Source organism: Artemia franciscana, chromosome 2 (genome assembly GCF_032884065.1).
Source record: "Artemia franciscana chromosome 2, ASM3288406v1, whole genome shotgun sequence".
NCBI lineage: Eukaryota > Metazoa > Arthropoda > Branchiopoda > Anostraca > Artemiidae > Artemia > Artemia franciscana.
In genome coordinates, this window is record NC_088864.1 from 34,183,563 (window position 1) to 34,201,363 (window position 17,801).

Sequence of the window (17,801 nt, forward strand, 5' to 3'; positions counted from 1 at the left end):
TGTATATTTTCCGATAACAAATGCTATATGTGAACAAACACATATTCCCCACGGACTGTAGCGAGTCATCTCATCATAAGGCATAGTTATTGGATATTTCAATTATACTGAAAGGTTTGGCAATTTCCACAAGAAAGAAGTCTTCGAACGTCCAAAACTTAACAGAAATACGGTTGAATTGACTGCAGTTAAGTTAACAGTAATCAACATCCGTATTGCAGGGTCTGAACCACAGACAAAAAATATATGATATAAATGTTTATGTGCCTTACAATTTACAATGCTTAAAAAAGTGTCAGGTATCCCGATTATTTTGGTCATGCATAATGTATTATCACGCTGATGTGTCCTAGAAGCCTGCTAAAACCTGAGGATAGACGAGCAAAATATATATCTGTAAACTATACTTTCGTCTATGCTTGGAGACATCCATCAAGTCTGCAACTTCAATGTTAATCATTTCTGCCATCTATTTAAAAAGCCAACACCTTTTACTTCTCAACTGCAACAAAGCCGGCAAGTGCAGCTACAGCATCAAGGGAGTTAGAGTCAGTATAGGCCACTAAATTTTATTTAATAAAGTTCAACTTAATATGGCCCTACATGTTCCGAAAGCTCCTGGCTTTGGCTCTATGCTGAAAGAAGGTGCAAAGGTAAAACTTAGTTTTGTTGATAATATGGTAAGACAACCAGTACTGGGACACTTAATCACTGCCTATTCTGGGACAGAATCTTTGGTTGGATTGCAACATGTCCAATACTGAGACAAAAGACAACAGTTTATTTGGAAGCAACCCAGAAAAATGTATAGATTGTGTAGCCAAGATTAAAGTCTTTTGTCCCAGTATTGGACATGTTGTAATGGCCTATGATTAGCCTAGGCCTATCTTCTATTTTGGATGGGCCAACGAAATGATGGAGCTTAGTAGGAGACTACTAGGCTATTTGATCAGATTAAAATTTCAAATAGTTTAATTGATTCAGAGTATAAACTAGGCAAGGAGTTTACCATGGGAAGTTGTTATCAAGCCCCTATCCATGGCTGTTTTAAGGGGGGACAACCAGGGTAGCCTACTGTGGCTAGGGCATTTTTGTTTATGTTTGAATGGGGGGGGGATATTGCAATTAATTTAGCCCTGGGTGCCACCATCCATATGAGCAGTCCTGCTACCATCTGCACTTAACTCTTATTTACTGGATTAAAAAAATTGCAGGTGATTCCATAAACTGTGTAGAGACAAGGTGAACACACTACTTGATGCCTTATTATGTGAAATGTAATGTTCATAGACACTGAAGTGAGACCATCAGGAGCAGGTGTTTTTTTTAAGTGAATTGATTTATTATATTTATAGCCAGCATAAAAAAATTAATCAGTGTGTTCACCTTGTTCTTATGTCAATTTTGGAATCTTCAATATATTTGTCAATACAAGTTGTAGTCCTTATTTTGGTAGCCTTCTCAATGCAATGTTTCTCTTATCCTGACAATGCACCAAGTCTCTTGATAGAGGCCTATGCCTATCCAAATTATGATGAAAACATTTTTCCTTAGTTTTCCTATAGCCTCAAATTGTTTTTATTTTACCTCATTTAATCAGTATGTCTATTTCTCAAAGTTTCACCATTGGAACACAAAGATTAAAAAAAAAGTCATCAAAGATTCTGAAACCTTGTTCTTTAAATAGATATTGATTTTAAGACTTAAAGAACTTAGCAATAACAAGATAAGCTACAGTTGACAAATGGTGTCTGTGTCCATGATTTTTTCTTTTGAAAATTTTGCACAAAGGTCATTTTTTGCACTGCTATCATTTGCCCACTGAGCTGCTGAAAGGAGTGCCAAAAAAAGTTATGCATATTACAGACTTAATGTCCAAGACAAAATGGGCATTTATTACCAAGTATTTTTTTACTGTTGCTACTCTAGTGCAGACACAATAGGTGGTGAATATTCTACCATTGCAATGTTGGTTGATACAAAATACATCATAAGCCTTTTTGCATTTTCAACAAAAACACTTGAACAGAAGATAATTTGCCCCCATCCCCTACTCATTGGAAAATACATTGTATGTCCCTCCTCTATATTTGTAAAAATTAATGACATGGACCATAGACTAGATCGTCTTTAACCCTATACATAATTTTACTTCAGGTAATATTCTAACACTTAAAAATTATAACCACCTCTACTTCAATATGCTATTGTTCTCATTTGCTTTGTTAAGTCTAACAGTCTTTTAGCCCCAAGACACACTGGTCTGTCTGTCTGTCTTGGTTTTGCTAGTTTAGGCACTTCCAGATAAGCTAGGATGATGTAATTTGGCAGGCGTATCAAGGACCAGACTAGATTAAATTAGAAATGGTCATTTCTCTGATTTGACCAACTGGGGGGGGGGGTGATTAATTAAGAAAATTAGAAAAAATAAGGTATTTTTAACTTACAAACATATAATTGGATCTTCATATTTGATGTTTAGAAGGATCTCATGTCTCAGAGCTGTTATTTTAAATCCCAACTGGATCCAGTGACATTAGGGAGAATTGGAGGGGAAACCTAAAATCTTAGAAAACACTTAGAGTGGAGGGATTGGGATGAAAATTGGTGGGAAAAATAGACACAAGTCCTAGATGTGATTGACATACATGGAATGGAGCTGCTGAAAGGAGTGCCAAAAAAAGTTATGTATATTACAGACTTAATGTCCAAGACAAAACGGGCATTTATTACCAAGTATTTTTTTACTGTTGCTACTCTAGTGCAGACACAATAGGTGGTGAATATTCTACCATTGCAATGTTGGTTGATACAAAATACATCATAAGCCTTTTTGCATTTTCAACAAAAACACTTGAACAGAAGATAATTTGCCCCCACCCCCTACTCATTGGAAAATACATTGTATGTCCCTCCTCTATATTTGTAAAAATTAATGACATGGACCATAGACTAGATTGTCTTTAACCCTACACAGAATTTTACTTCAGGTAATATTCTAACACTTAAAAATTATAACCACCTCTACTTCAATATGCTATTGTTCTCATTTGCTTTGTTAAGTCTGACAGTCTTTTAGCCCCAAGACACACTGGTCTGTCTGTCTGTCTTGGTTTTGCTAGTTTAGGCACTTCCAGATAAGCTAGGATGATGTAATTTGGCAGGCGTATCAGGGACCAGACTAGATTAAATTAGAAATGGTCATTTCTCTGATTTGACCAACTGGGGGGGGGGGTGATTAATTAAGAAAATTAGAAAAAATAAGGTATGTTTAACTTACAAACATGTAATTGGATCTTCTTATTTGATGTTTAGAAGGATCTCATGTCTCAGAGCTGTTATTTTAAATCCCAACTGGATCCAGTGACATTAGGGAGAGTTGGAGGGGAAACCTAAAATCTTAGAAAACACTTAGAGTGGAGGGATTGGGATGAAAATTGGTGGGAAAAATAGACACAAGTCCTAGATGTGATTGACATACATGGAATGGATCTGCTCCCTTTGGGGGAGTTGGGGGGGGGTTATTTCTGAAAAATTAGAAAATGAGGTATTTTTAACTTACAAAGGAGTGATCAGATCTTAATGAAATTTCATATTTAGAAGGACTTTGTAACTCAGATCTCTTATTTTAAATCCCTAACAGATACAGTGTCATTGGAGGGAGTTGGGGCAGGGGGAACCAGAAATCGTGGAAAAGGCTTACAGTGGAGAGATCAGGATGAAATTGGGTGGGAAGAATAAGCACAAGTCCAAGATACATGGCTGACCTAACCAGATCTGCTCTCTTTGGGGGAGCTGGCGGGGGAATTCAGAAAAATAGAAGAAATGAGGTATTTTTAAACTTACAAATGGGCAATCAGATCTTAATGAAATTTTATATTTAGACAGGGAAATATACTTTTCCCCCTTATATTTAGGGGGAAACAGAAATCTTGGAAAACACTTAGAGTGGAGAGATCAAGATGAAACTTGATGAGAAGAATAAGCACAAGTTCTAGATACATGATTGACATAATTGGAACAGATCCATTCTCTTTGGGGGAGTTAATTCAGAAAAATTGAGGTATTTTTAACTTCAAAATGGGTGACCGGATCTTAATGAAATTTGATTTTTAGAAGGAACTCATGTCTCAGAACTCTTATTTTAAATCCTGACCAGATCTGGTGATTGGGGGGAGTTGGAGGGGGAAAACTGGAAATCTTGGAAAATGCTTAGAGTAGAGAGATCATGAATGAAACTTGGTGTGTAAAATAAGCAAATGTTGTAGATACGTGATTGATGTAACCGGACTGGATCTGATCTTTGGGGGAGTTACAGGGGGTCAAGTGCTTTGGCAAGTTTGGTGCTTTGGGCTGTGCTAGGATGATGAAAATTGGTAGGTGTGTCAGGAACCTTTACAAATTAACTTGATAAAGTCGTTTTTCCTGATTCGACCATCTGAGGTGCTGAAGGGAGAGGAAAAATTGGAAAAAAATGAGGTATTTTTAACTTACGAGTGGGTGATCAGATTTTAATGAATTTTGATATTTAGAAGGACCCTTTGTCTCAGAGTTCTTATTTTAAATCCTGACTGGCATTAAACCTCTGATTTTCCTTTTAATTAATTCTGTTGATTCTTAGAATTTTGCTAGAGTTCATGCCATATGAGCTCTTGGCTCTTCTATTCTTGTCATATGAGCTCTTAGCTCTGAGTGTTTGTTAAAGGTTTATGATATAGTATTGTGATGCATGCATTGGGCAGACTAAAAAAAGGCTTTGTAAGACATGTAGTCAATGGCAGCAATGTAACCATCTGTTGTCAAACCAATAAATGAATGCAAAATTTAAACTCATACACCAAAATGGAACAGATCAAAGTGGAAATGGACACAATTGGCTTTTTTTCTGCTGATGAATGAGTGTGTTTGTAAAAGGTATATCATAAAAAAAGAACTAAATTGGAAGTCATAAATGGTTTGTTTTTTCTTGTAAGGGAGAGGACAGTTGTAAAAAAAAAGAAAAAAAAAAGGCTAGATAATTTGATTAAGGAGTGTTTAAAAATTCAAAGAAGTTTGAAGTGTCAGGGGATTGGATCCAAATTAGCTCCCGCCTTCAACCCCGCCAAAGCCTGTTTATTATGAATAAATAAAATGAGTATTGATCAAACTTATTTATCCTAAACTAAATAGCGTTTTAACAAAACTTGAGTTCATTTACAGTAAGAGATTGTCTACCTATTGGTTTTCAAAATAGAGGAGGGATATTACTTTTTTAAGCCTAGGAAAATCGGAACGCTTTAAAGCTTTCATTAAAAGCTGAATAAAAAGATAAGACAAAAAACAAGAAGCCCAATTGTTGTTCTAGCTACAGGGCAACTCTAAAACACCAATTTTATCCTATATTTCCTAGGGAATTCCTTATTCTACCTTATTTTGACAATTTTATTGACCAGGATTTTATTTTACAGTAATTTTTCAACTAATGTAATTGCATTCCCAGCCCCCCCCCTAATGTAGCTTGACATGGTTCTAGACTACATAGAAAGTTTGCTGATTTTATGTTTTTTTCAAGTTGGAATTACAGACTTATTGTTAGTTAGCAATGAGCTAAAAAACAAACAATGCAAAGCCATAGAATTAACATTTTTTTTTTTTTTTACAGCTTAGCTATATATTCACTCTCATTAGGGTGAGCTAATATGTTATTGCAACATTTGTGGTTATTATAAAAATAACAATGAATGGTAGGCTACATGTCTTATTTTCTATCTGAAGTATAAAGTTACTACAAAATGAGGCTCATGTAGGGTCTCACCATAACATCCTAATATATGTTTAGTTGCATTACCCTAACTCGACTACTTTCTAAAGTAGGAAAAAAGCCCATTATTTATAATTTTACCCCATTTTTTCAGCTACTTCTGATTAAATTGTTAACAGTTTTGGGATGTTTAGTGGTTGCTGGTAGGTTGTTCACTGAGACTATCTGCTTTGGATCAGTTAAAAATTAGGTAAAAGCATTCAGGGGTGTGGTTTTGGGGGAAGTTCCCCCCCCCCCAATAATATGGAGAAATAAGTTTATATATAGCCCGTGCCCCTTGACTATCCAGATATGGACCCCTCACCCCTGTATTACAAATGCTGGAGCTACACCCCTGGCAGCATTGTTTATCTAGGCTATATGTTGCAAAATTGTCTAAATCTTCTATGTTTGTCTCTACCTAGTTCTAACTAGAATTTGTAATTCGTCAACTCTTCATGTTTGTTATGGTGTAGATGCTACCTTTACAACCTTAAAAAATTCTGTGCAAGGTTTCTTTTTTAAATTAAACACCATAATAATAAAGGAATATGCCTTTATTTTTTTCACCAATTTTTTTGAATTCACCATTCAAGACTCTTTCCAAATGCCATGCTGCCAGAACAATTGCATCTTCTGTTCCCTGACGCCTAGATGCCCTAGGCAATGTACAAAAGTTTTATTTTTTATGGCACTTGGTATTAACCAAGTGACATAAAGCAATCACAAATTCTGTTGGTCTGTTGGTCCTGGTTTTGCTACTTTAGGCACATCAAGGTAAGTCAGGACGATGAAATTTGGCAGGCATATCAGGGACCGGACCACATTAAATTAGAAATAGTCGTTTTCCCGATTTAACCATCTGGGGGAGAATGGGGGGGGGCGGTTAATTTGGAAAAATTAAAAAAAATGAAGTATTTTTAACTTACAAATTTGATGTTTGTAATTGAAAATTGCATGTTTGAAAATTAAAATTTCATGTTTGGAAGGATATCATGTCTCAGAGCTCTTATTTTAAATCCTGATCTGGTGACATTGGGGGGAGTTGGAGGGGAGGGAACCTAGAATCTTTGAAAATGCTTAGAGTGGAGGGATTGGGATGAAACTTGATGGTAAAATAAGCTGAAGTCCTAAATACGTGATTGACATAATCAGAACGTATCTGCTCTGTTTCGGGGAGTTGGGGGGAGGGTTAATTCTGAAATGAGGTATTTTTAACTTACAAAGGAGTGATTGGGTCTTTATGATATTTTATATTTAAAAGGACCTCGTAACTCAGATCTCTTACTTTAAATCCTGACTGGATCCATAGTCATTAAGGGGGGGGGGTTGGGGGGAACTGGAAATCTTGGAAAACACTTAAAGTGGAGAGATCAGGATGAAACTTGGCGTTAAGAATAAAAAGTCCAAGATACGTGACTGACATAACCGGAACGGATCCGCTCTGGATCCGGTGACATATGGGGGAGTTGGGTGGGGGAACCTAAAATCTTGGAAAACGCTTAGAGTAGAGGGATCGGGGTGAAACTTGGTGGGGAAAATAAGCAGAAGCTCTAGATACGTGATTGACATAACCGGAATGGATCCGCTCTATTGGGGGGGGGGGATAATTCTGAAAAATTAGAAAAAATGAGTTATTTTTAAATTACAAAGGAGTGATCTTATCCTAATGGAATTTCATATTTAGAAGGACCTCATAACTCAGATCTTCCATTTCGAATCCTGACCGGATCCAGCGTCATTGGGGGGGGGGGAATCTTGGAAAACACTTAAAGTGGAGAGATTAGGATGAAACTTGGTGGGAGGGATAAAAACATGTCCAAGATACATGACTGACATAACCGGACTGGATCCGCCCTCTTTGGTGGAGTTGGAGGGGGGGAGTAGTTAGGAAAAATTTTAAAAATGAGGTATTTGTAACTTACAAACGGGTGATCAGATCTTAATGAAACTTGTTATTTCGAAGGATCTTGTGCTTTAGAGCTCTTATTTCAAATCCCGACCAGATCCAGTGACATTGGGGGGGTTTGAAGGGGAAAACAGAAATCTCGGAAAACGCTTAGAGTGGAGAGATCGGGATGAAACTTGATGGGAAGAATAAGCACAAGCTATAGATACTTTATTGACATAATTGGAACGGATCTGTTTATTTTGTAGGAGCCAGGGGGGGGTTGTTGATTTGGAAAAATTAAAAAGATTGACGAATTTTTAACTTACGAATGGGTGACCAGATCTTAATGAAATTTGAAGTTTTGAAGGAACTCATGCCTCAGAGCTCTTATTTCAAATCCCGAGCAGATCTGTTGACATTGGGGGGAGTTCGAGGGGGGGAAACTGGAAATCTTGGAAAACGCTTAGAGTAGAGAAATTGGGATGAAACTTGGTGGGTAGAATAAGCAAATATCGTAGATACGTCATTGACGTAACCGTACTGGATCCACTCTCTTTGAGGGAGTGAGGGTGTGGGGTTCAGTGCTTTGGCAAGTTTGGTGCTTATGGACGTGCTAGGATGATGGAAATTGGTAGGCGTGTCAGGGAGCTGGACAAATGCTAAGCTGTATGCAGGAGTTATTGCTGATTGATTGCAATAAATTTTGTTATTATTTTTCATTGACAGTATGCTCATAAAGTCAATTTGAAAAAGTAAATTTTAGCACACCAAAATGTCCCCCTTGCTTAAACCTGGATACAGCCCTAGACTAAGTCTGCTGTTTTTTTTTTCTTTCTTGTATTTCAGTAGGTAGTATGAACCAACTGCCGATGAGAAATAAGTACAAAAAAGAATACAGACAAGCAAAATCACTATATTTAGTGTTTAGCCTTGGGCAATATCTAGGTATGAAGGGGGGATATTGTTAAACTGAAAGCAAATATAACAGTTAATTATTGTTTCAACCGCCTCAAAAATTACTGTTTCTCTGATAAGAATTGAGTTGTTATTTTAACTAGTTTAGGACTGCATTACAGTTGTTAGTAACTTTTAGAATATGGATCCTATATGAAGCAGTGATGTCTTGCTTTTAATGTAACTTTTAGTGTTTATCTCAAAATTATCCTTTATTATTTTATTTTATTCTGTTGCTGTTATTTTTGCATAGGGTATAAAACTTACCTTTATAGCTTTTAGGTTTAACTTTCTTTTTACATCAGTAGTATTTTTGCAGTTTTTCATTTTGAAAATGTTAATTAAATTTTTTCACTATTTTGTTTAGTTTTTTTCTGGAGTTGAAGAGGCTGTCATCAGAAATATCAGTGCATGCAAAGAATTTGCACAAACAGTAAGGACAGTTTATGGACCTCATGGGATGAACAAAATGGTTATTAACCATCTGGATAAGTTGTTTGTTACCAATGATGCAGCTACCATCATTAGGGAACTTGAGGTATTCCCTTTCTCTATGTCTTACCATTTCTGATGTAATTTTATTAATGTTGCTATTCTCTTTATGGTTGGAACCTATTTTGATTATATAAAATGAGAAAAGCATGGCTCTTCTGATTTAAAATCTAGTGGCATAGAAATGTATTATTTTTATGCTATGAATATGAAGGTGTCCTCAGTTCTAGGTCTACAGTAAAAAAAAAAAAAAAAAAAAAAAAAAAAAAAAAAAAAAAAAAAAAAAAAAAAAAAAAACAACACTATTGTGCTGTCTAAGTTTGTCCACTGAATATAGATGTGTAAATATTTTAAATGCTCTGGATATAATTGAGATTTCACCATATGAAGGATAAAATTTCACAAATTTCAGCAATATTTGATCAACTTATGATGCTATGCAATGAGCTTTTGGAAATTTCTGATTTTTTCAAGATTTTATGAAATTGTTGCAGAAGTGATCAAAATTTCATCTAGGTATTACTTAAAAATGTGTGACTCCTTAATTTCTCATACTCAAAACCTTCCACTTGTATTGCCATAACATGTAGTAATTTCTGGGTCACCAACTTCAAGAAATCTTTATAATAAATATGTGTAAAGCTATCTTTGTGTTTAAAGATTGTCTTTTTTTTCTACAAATAATTTATATAAGCTTGGTTTAAACTAGTGATTTTACAATTAATTTTTATCAAGAACCGAAATAAATGGGATTCAACGTTGTGTAAACTTTGCAACCATTTAAACATTCCAACTGTCAAATTTTGTTTTCAGCGATTTGGAAAATAATATATATTTCTCTTTGTTAGGCAGCTAATCACTCCATTTACACATTTTTATCAAACACTGATGACAGTTTGTTTGACCTCAGAATATAGAGTTTTTTGGGAGAATGGGATTTGTCTAAAACAAAGCTTACTCTATTCTATCAAGAAGAATGGAACATTGATAATTCATATTGGGATTTAAAACTGAATAATTCTTTTACCCTGCAAGTATTCCTGACAAAAAAGCACTAACAAGAAATTCTAATACAAATTCATTAATATCAGAAAATTATAGTTAGATTTAGCAAATTCGGACATTATTTTACTTTGCCATTCCTTTTCTCAGAATCTTGTCTAAAACAGGCTTTGTTCGTTTTGTGATATTTCTGGTTTCATACTTGACATGCTTGGATATGAATTTCAATATAGGACACAAGCTTATAAAAGAGTACTGCTTGCAAGATTAAAAGAAATAATCACCATCTTGTATTATCCAGAGTTAATTTAAAGCTGGGATTTAAGAAGGCTAGCTACCTATCAGGTAATCATGACCTTGGCGAGATTCATCATGGGAGCTTGAGAGGAGTATCAAACAATATGTGGTAACAAACTGCAAGTAAAGAGCAATGCAGCTCAATTTCAACTCAAACTCTAAGAAACAGAGTCTTGTTAACTATGGATACATCAGAAGCATCGATTTTTAATGTTTATTCAATATATATATATATATATATATATATATATATATATATATATATATATATATATATATATATATATATGTTATGTTATGTTATATATGTTATGTATATGAATGTTATGTATATATATATAACATTCATCAGGTTTAATGTTAACCATCAAAAGTTATGGGCCTGAGAAGATTTGTCTTATTTTCGAAAAAGGGGGGAAACACCCTCAAGTTATCTCAATGGAAATCGCATCATCATATTCAGTATATCAGATGACCCTGATGTAGAGGTTTTAAGCTCCTTTATACAAAAATGTGGAATTTTACATTTTTTGCCGGAAGCAAGATTACAGATGCATGTTTATTTGTTTTTTTTCCCAGGGGTAATCGTTTTGAACCAGTTATCCTAGAAAATCAGGAGAGGGCTCATTTGATTGGAAATCAAACGTTCTAGTGCCTTTTTAAGTGACCAGAATATCAGAGGGCAGCTAGCCCCCCTCCCACACCTTTTTACCTGAAGTTGTCCAATCAAAATTTTGAGGTAGCCATTTTGTTCAGCATAGTAAAAAAAATTAATAGCTATATCTTTGAGGATGACTTGACCTTCCACAGCCCCCCGGAGAAGGACTGCTAGCTATAAATCTTCCCCAAAATCCACATATAGTATTGGCTATTAGGAAGTATACAAAATATTTCTTTTTTTTGGGGGGGGGGGAATTTTTCTGGTGGGGAGTGGAAGGTTTGTATAAAAGGATCTTTCCACGGAGAAATTTCTCGTGGGGAAAGAAATTTTCCATTGAGGGGGAGCTGGATTTCCTGGTAGTATTTAGAAAACAATTAGAAATTAAAAAAAAGTAAATCAAGTTTTTTCAACTGAAAGTAAGGAGCAACATTAAAACTTAAAAACGAATAGAGATTGTTAGTTATATAAGGGGGATTGACCCCTCCTCAATACCTTGCGGTTTATGCAAAAGTTTTTTTTTTAGAACTTTTAAAAAAACTTACTATACTAAAACTGCCCTTGTATTTCGGGGGTCATTCTTTAATAATTAGAACAAAAAGCCAAACTTAACGTATGAGCTAAAAGTTCAGCCGTCTGAGGACAACACAGCTATGCACGCCCATTATCCTTATCGAATTCGTTCAAAGCCTCCCTCTTTACACCCTCCCAAGAAGTTCCAATTTTCCTAAAATTCTTTCTTAAGGCCTCCTACCACCCCATTTGGGGCAGACCTGCTTTACAATTTTTTCAATGTTTTCCCCATCTCGTTAGAGTTTACTTCAAAAGAAAGTTTTTTTTTTGTGTGTGTGTGTGTGTGTCTGTGTGTGTGTGTGTTGAACACTGAAGACAGCATAGTGGAGGTCCTTGTCGAAATATCTGCTTTATTTTGTTTCCTTCTCTTTCATTGGCTATCACCCTAATTTCTTGTTACTTTTTTTTTGAATGTCTTTTGGTGAAGCTAGTTTGACTTTTCTTTTCGTTTACTTTTAATTTTAGGTCTTTTTTTTAATTATGGTGGTTTAAATTCTTCCTCTCTTTGTATGCTGATGATGCATTGTTGTATACAGGTTAAATATTCGTTTGATTGTTCTTCTTTTTCCTATTTCCTATAGACATCTGCTTTTCAAGATTTACTTCTTTGGTTTTGTCATGATAAGTCAATCCGCCTTTGGGTATTCCTCTTCGAATACCATTACCAATTAGCATCTTTGATAGTCAAGATTGTCAATTAGGTCAAATTCTTTTCAAATATTGACAAATGCAAGATCCAAAAATGGACCTTCTGCCTCTAATTGCCTCAGTGTTCCATTATAAAGGCATACTAAATATGCTTAAATGCTGTGTCTTTTGATGCCACTATATTGGTAAGGGCGATTAATCACAAGCAATAAGGTTTGTCAGTTTCCAAGTCACTCGTTTGTAACCTTTTTGTCAAAGTCCTGGGAGCAAACTGAGCGCAGTTGATTGTTGATGATAATAATCAAAGGTGGTTATGTATAAAAACTAGGGAAAACCCTTGAAGCAACAGAACTTGTAGCCTTGTAGCAATAGGCCAAGAAAATGTGTTCCCTTTCTTAGTTTTCATGAAATATTTCAATATTTCTTTCCTTTACTATGGCATTCAACCTCGTAGTCACTTAGCAGTTCTTCGATATTTTCATTTTTTGGGTGCAAGATAAGTTTTAGATATACCTGTGGAAAAGTTAGATTCAAGTTCATCATTGGATTCAAGTAATGACCCATCATCACGTGAATTTCGGGTACTTTGCAATGTTACTTCTAAATTAAATTCTTGGCAATTCTGAGGAATTTTTATTGATTTTTACTTTTAGGATTAATTATGCTTTATCCAATGTTTTGGCATAGTGGACACTCGAAGACCAAGTACTCATTTCATAAAAGATGTATAAAAGTGGATATTAAAGTATTTCTCGGCTCTTTGATTACGAATCTAAGACTCGCATAGCAATATTACAGTCCGAAATTAAAACACATTAAGTACCTTCAGTTGGGCCCTTGGGCTTTACCTCCTCTAACCCACCTACAACCTTACCCCACTCTCACCCTGAATTTTACTCATAGATGTATTGTACTTTTTTGACGCATTACCATTCAGGGATGGTTTAGTGAATAGCTCTAATTGATTGATTGTTAAAAAATAAAAATCATTGTAATTGTTGTGTGATTTTCCAAAATAAGAAATCATTAGTACTTGTACCCAAAAAAAATTGTAAATTGATGATAAAAATAGTCAATTGTGTTTTTTGTGTTGTTGCTAACCATTGGTCCAACACCTGCCTCCCCCTTGGAACAATCTTGTGAGGCTTATGAGTAAATGCTGGTTAACAAAAATAATGATCTGAGAAGGCGATTTTTTCAGCTTCTATTTTATAATCCTAGTTGGATGGCTAAATTTTGTGGCTTTTTATTCTAGAAATACCTTTTAATTTAAAAAAGAAGGAGAAAGAATGTCCATTTTTAAGTATCTACTCTGTCATATTTCTATATTTTGCAACTATTTTGTTTTTTCTTGCTACTACTTTTTTTTAGTTTGCAATCGTTACTCTTGGTTGTTTTTGAAGTTCCTAATTCCTCATTGAAACTTTGTAATGTGTGTATATGTTTTTTTTTTTTTTTTTTTTTTTTTTTTTTTTTTTTTTTTTTTTTTTTTTTTTTTTTTTTTTTTTTTTAGGTTGAACATCCTGCAGCAAAGATAATGGTTTTAGCTTCACAGATGCAAGAGCAAGAAGTTGGTGATGGAACAAACTTTGTCATTATTTTTGCAGGTGCTCTTTTAGAAGCTGCAGAATCTCTTATTAAAACGGTGAGCGTGACTTTTGCATCAAATTTTTCTAGTACACATAATGCAAATCCTTTTGTTGGATTTAGACTGTAGTCTCTTAGGTGGTTGAACAGGACTCAAATAAAAAAAAATTAACTCCCCGAGGGAGATGATATGTGCAATAATATGTATCCCAGACTTTCTATCTTTTCCTGATCGTGGTGTAGATCAGTGGTTCTCAAATCTTTTTTTCCTCATGGACCCCTTTTCCCTTCTTTTTATCTTGGTGGACCCCTTCATAGCTATTGGACATAAGAACAATTTTTATTCTTCACTAATATAAATTTTAAGGTTTTAATTATCAAACAAATAGCATACGATTAAGCTTTATTTTTAAATGAAAACTAATTTAATACAAATAAAATATTCTAATATAATTATTATTATTATTATTATTATTATTATTATTACTATCATTGTGATAATAACTACAATATTACAAGTTTCTACAAGTTTCTTCGATTGACAAGCAACTAAAGCTCATGGAGAGTAGAGCTCCTCAGGCTGTTTAATTCACTCCCAACATTATTTAGGTAAACTGGATAAAAAAAAAGCAGTTGAAATTAAGTGTGTGATTAAAAAAAGGAAAAGGCATGTTTATTCAATGAGATCCCTGTGGTTGATGCTTCTCGACAAGTTTCTTTATATTTGGTTCTATTGATGTTAATGATAGTCGAAGATCACCCCTTTTCACAATGTCAAGTCTATTGCGAGCTTTTGATAAAATTTGAGAAACACGACTAAATCCCGCTTAAACAAGATAAGATGTAGGAAAAGCAATAACGTAGAACTGCGCTTTATCCCAGAGCAAAGGGTACTTTGTAGCAACATCATTTGTTTCCCATATATTGTACTTTCCATCTTTGAATTTTGCACGCATTATTTCATTACTTTATAATTCGATGAGGGGCTCTTGCAAAGATAATTCTATTTTGGCAACATTAAATTTGAAAGGAATTGAAATCCAAATCGGTACATCCATTCCGAGTAGGTCACTAAACCGATTCAAAATAATGTCAATTACAGTAGAAATTGAATTCTTAAAAGTTGGTTTTCTTCATGGACCCCCAAAATTTCATTGTGGACCCCCAATTTGTTGTTTTGCCTGTGGACCCCCGGAGATATTACATGGAACCCTAGGGGCCATGTGGACCCCGGTTGAGAACCACTGGTGTAGATGATAGATTGGCCCTGATCTGGATTTTGTCGTACCATCCTAAGATAGATTAAGATCTTACCCAAAATTGCACCAAAATAATCAATATTTTGTTTTTGATGCCTATGCTCAATTAAAGATAGACTCAAGCCGAAATTAAGGAAAAAACTTTACATACTTATGACGTGTACTACTTCTGTCTTCTATACAATTTTCTAAGTCTAAGAAATAAAGAAGATACAGAAATATGACTTAGGAGCTCAAGAACATGCTCTTATGGTATAATTTGAGCTTAAATTCATTTCTGGAAGCTTCATTATCCTAACTCAACTACTTTCTAAAGTAGCAAAAGCGTATCGTGAACAATTTTACCATCTATAAATTGATTAAAATATCAGCGTTTTGAACAATTTTATTGGTATTTCTTAGGCTGTTCAATGAAATCATCTACTTTAGAGTAATTACAAATGAGGTGGTAATAATACTTGTGTATGAATTCTAAATTTTTGAACTCTAATGTTTGACACAATTAGAATTAATTGAGAATTATTAGTTTTTACTAGAACTATTAGTTTCTTATTCTTTATGTTTTACATTAAATTTAGCTACTTTAACATTATTAAATGATAGACCAGTCTGTTGATTGCCTTTTTTGTCCAGAAGAGAAAAAGCGACCATTTAAAGATAATGCTGGAAGTTATAATGTTAGAATAATGCGTTAGTACCCTTGGAAAAAGTGCTTGTAAAAATTATCTTGCGTCGTAACTTTTCATCGTTCAAGTTTCCGATTTTATTTGAATTCATATTCTGGTAACGCTTCCTACTTCAATTTTTAAGTTTATGCAGATTCCCAGAGAACTTGTGATAAACTGTATTCACTTTTTGAAGAAACAAATTTATTTGTGTCATTTTATGCATGTTTTTTTTTTTTACTTTTCTTTATTAAAAGACGTCAAAAGTTACAACCCGGGATATTTGACATCAGTGAAGATATCAGACATTTTGTATATTTTAGAACCGGTAATTTTTTTTTTTTGCGAAATGTGCCATTGTTATGAATTGATAATATTTTTGCATCAAAACCAGACGATTAGCGTGACCCTTTTCTGAAAAACGAGTTACGTGGCTTCTAGGTATCAGCTTACGATCTTTATTCAGTGGATGCTTTCGGATGGGCGTGTTCACTCAAGGACAGATTGAAGAGATCAGCAGCGATAAGGACAAACGTCGGATCCTTCACCTTAAAATCATATGTACTATATACTGTATTCCTACTATAATGAAACCAATCTTTTTAGTGTCAAACTGAAGTTGTGTACTTTTTCGAACTGAAATCCCCCCCCCCCCCGCCCCGGAAAAATCGTTTATGTAATGTAACCTTTTACAGTGAATGATCCTCATGTCAACAACATGTGAAGTTAAATATTCAAGTTTTCATTCCTTATCTAGTACAAATTTATGTTATTTTTAAGGGTTTGAATCCTACAGACATAGCAGATGGTTTTGAAAAGGCACTTGAAAAGGCCTTGGAAATCCTCCCAACTCTGGTTTGCCATGAAATCAAGGATTACAGAAATGAAGAAGAAGTTACTAAAGGCCTGAAAACCTCCATTATGAGCAAGCAATTTGGAAATGAAGATTTTTTGTCAAAGCTGATTGCCAAGGCCTGTGGTAAGCTCGTGTAAATATAAAAAAAGCAGATTAATTAAAATATGAGCATTTAAATTTTTGGTAGTTATCATTCTTTATATATGTCAACTGGCAAGTCAGTATCGCGTTTCTCTTAGGTTTCTTTAAATTGGCCCTTCTAAAAAGTGCGACTTGAAACTGGTCATGCTACCAAAAGTTTTGATATGTTCATTACCGTGCGGCCTGTTTTAAATTAGAGATAAAATGGGGAAAAATGCTGTATTTGGAGAAGTACTATCAGAAGCTACATTGGTTCCAAGTCGTTTTTCAAGGGTGTAGTGAGGCAGGCATTTAAGCTGTATCCATTTTCTAAACCATAGCATTTTTTAAAACAACGATTTTGTGGGGATTGGAAAATATAATTTGTTCTCTTCCCCTGAACAATAAATTAAATTCTCCTTATCCCTCCAAAAGGAAACTTTTCCTGAAAGTTTCAAGTTGTTCCACTAGCCTTGAGACAGTACAGGATATGCTTACCAAAGTACGTATAAACTTCTTTAAAATATTAATGGAATCTACTGACTTTACAATTTCTATACTGAGATTTTCTCGCCTAGTTTTAGATTTAAGGCACTAATCAGAGATGGTGCAATAGTGCTGCTTAAGAGAAGAGCGATGTGAGAACAGGGTTTATTATTTATTTTTATGGCATTTATCATTTAATTTTTATTAAATGATAATCATTTAATTTTATTTAATTAATTAATTATCATTTAATTTTATGGTATTTATTTTTATGGCACTTGCTTGTCGGCCAAGAGCCATGTGATGATCGCAATTTCTGTCCGTTGGTATGTTGGTCCCGATTTTGCTAGTTCAGGCACTTCCAGATAAGCTAGGACGATGAAATTTGGCAGGCGTATCAAGGAATGAAATTTGATATTTAGAAGGATCTGTGTCTCATAGCTCTTATTTTAAATCCTGACCGGATCCGATGACATTGGGGGGAGTTGGAGGCGGAAACCGGAAATCTCGGAAAATGTTTAAAGTCGAGAGATC

At 34.6% G+C, this 17,801-nt stretch overlaps 1 protein-coding gene across 1 annotated transcript in view; it reads left to right on the forward strand.

Moving 5' to 3' along the window:
* The first annotated feature begins 493 nt into the window (after window positions 1-493).
* LOC136040534 (T-complex protein 1 subunit theta-like) overlaps window positions 494-17,801 on the forward strand; it is a 50,256-nt gene continuing 32,948 nt past the window's right edge. The window contains exons 1-4 of the mRNA XM_065724722.1: window positions 494-653; window positions 8,992-9,162; window positions 13,808-13,939; window positions 16,586-16,784. Coding sequence (XP_065580794.1) covers window positions 594-653; window positions 8,992-9,162; window positions 13,808-13,939; window positions 16,586-16,784 — 562 coding nt within the window. The 5' untranslated portion in view covers window positions 494-593. The remainder of the gene's footprint in view (window positions 654-8,991; window positions 9,163-13,807; window positions 13,940-16,585; window positions 16,785-17,801) is intronic.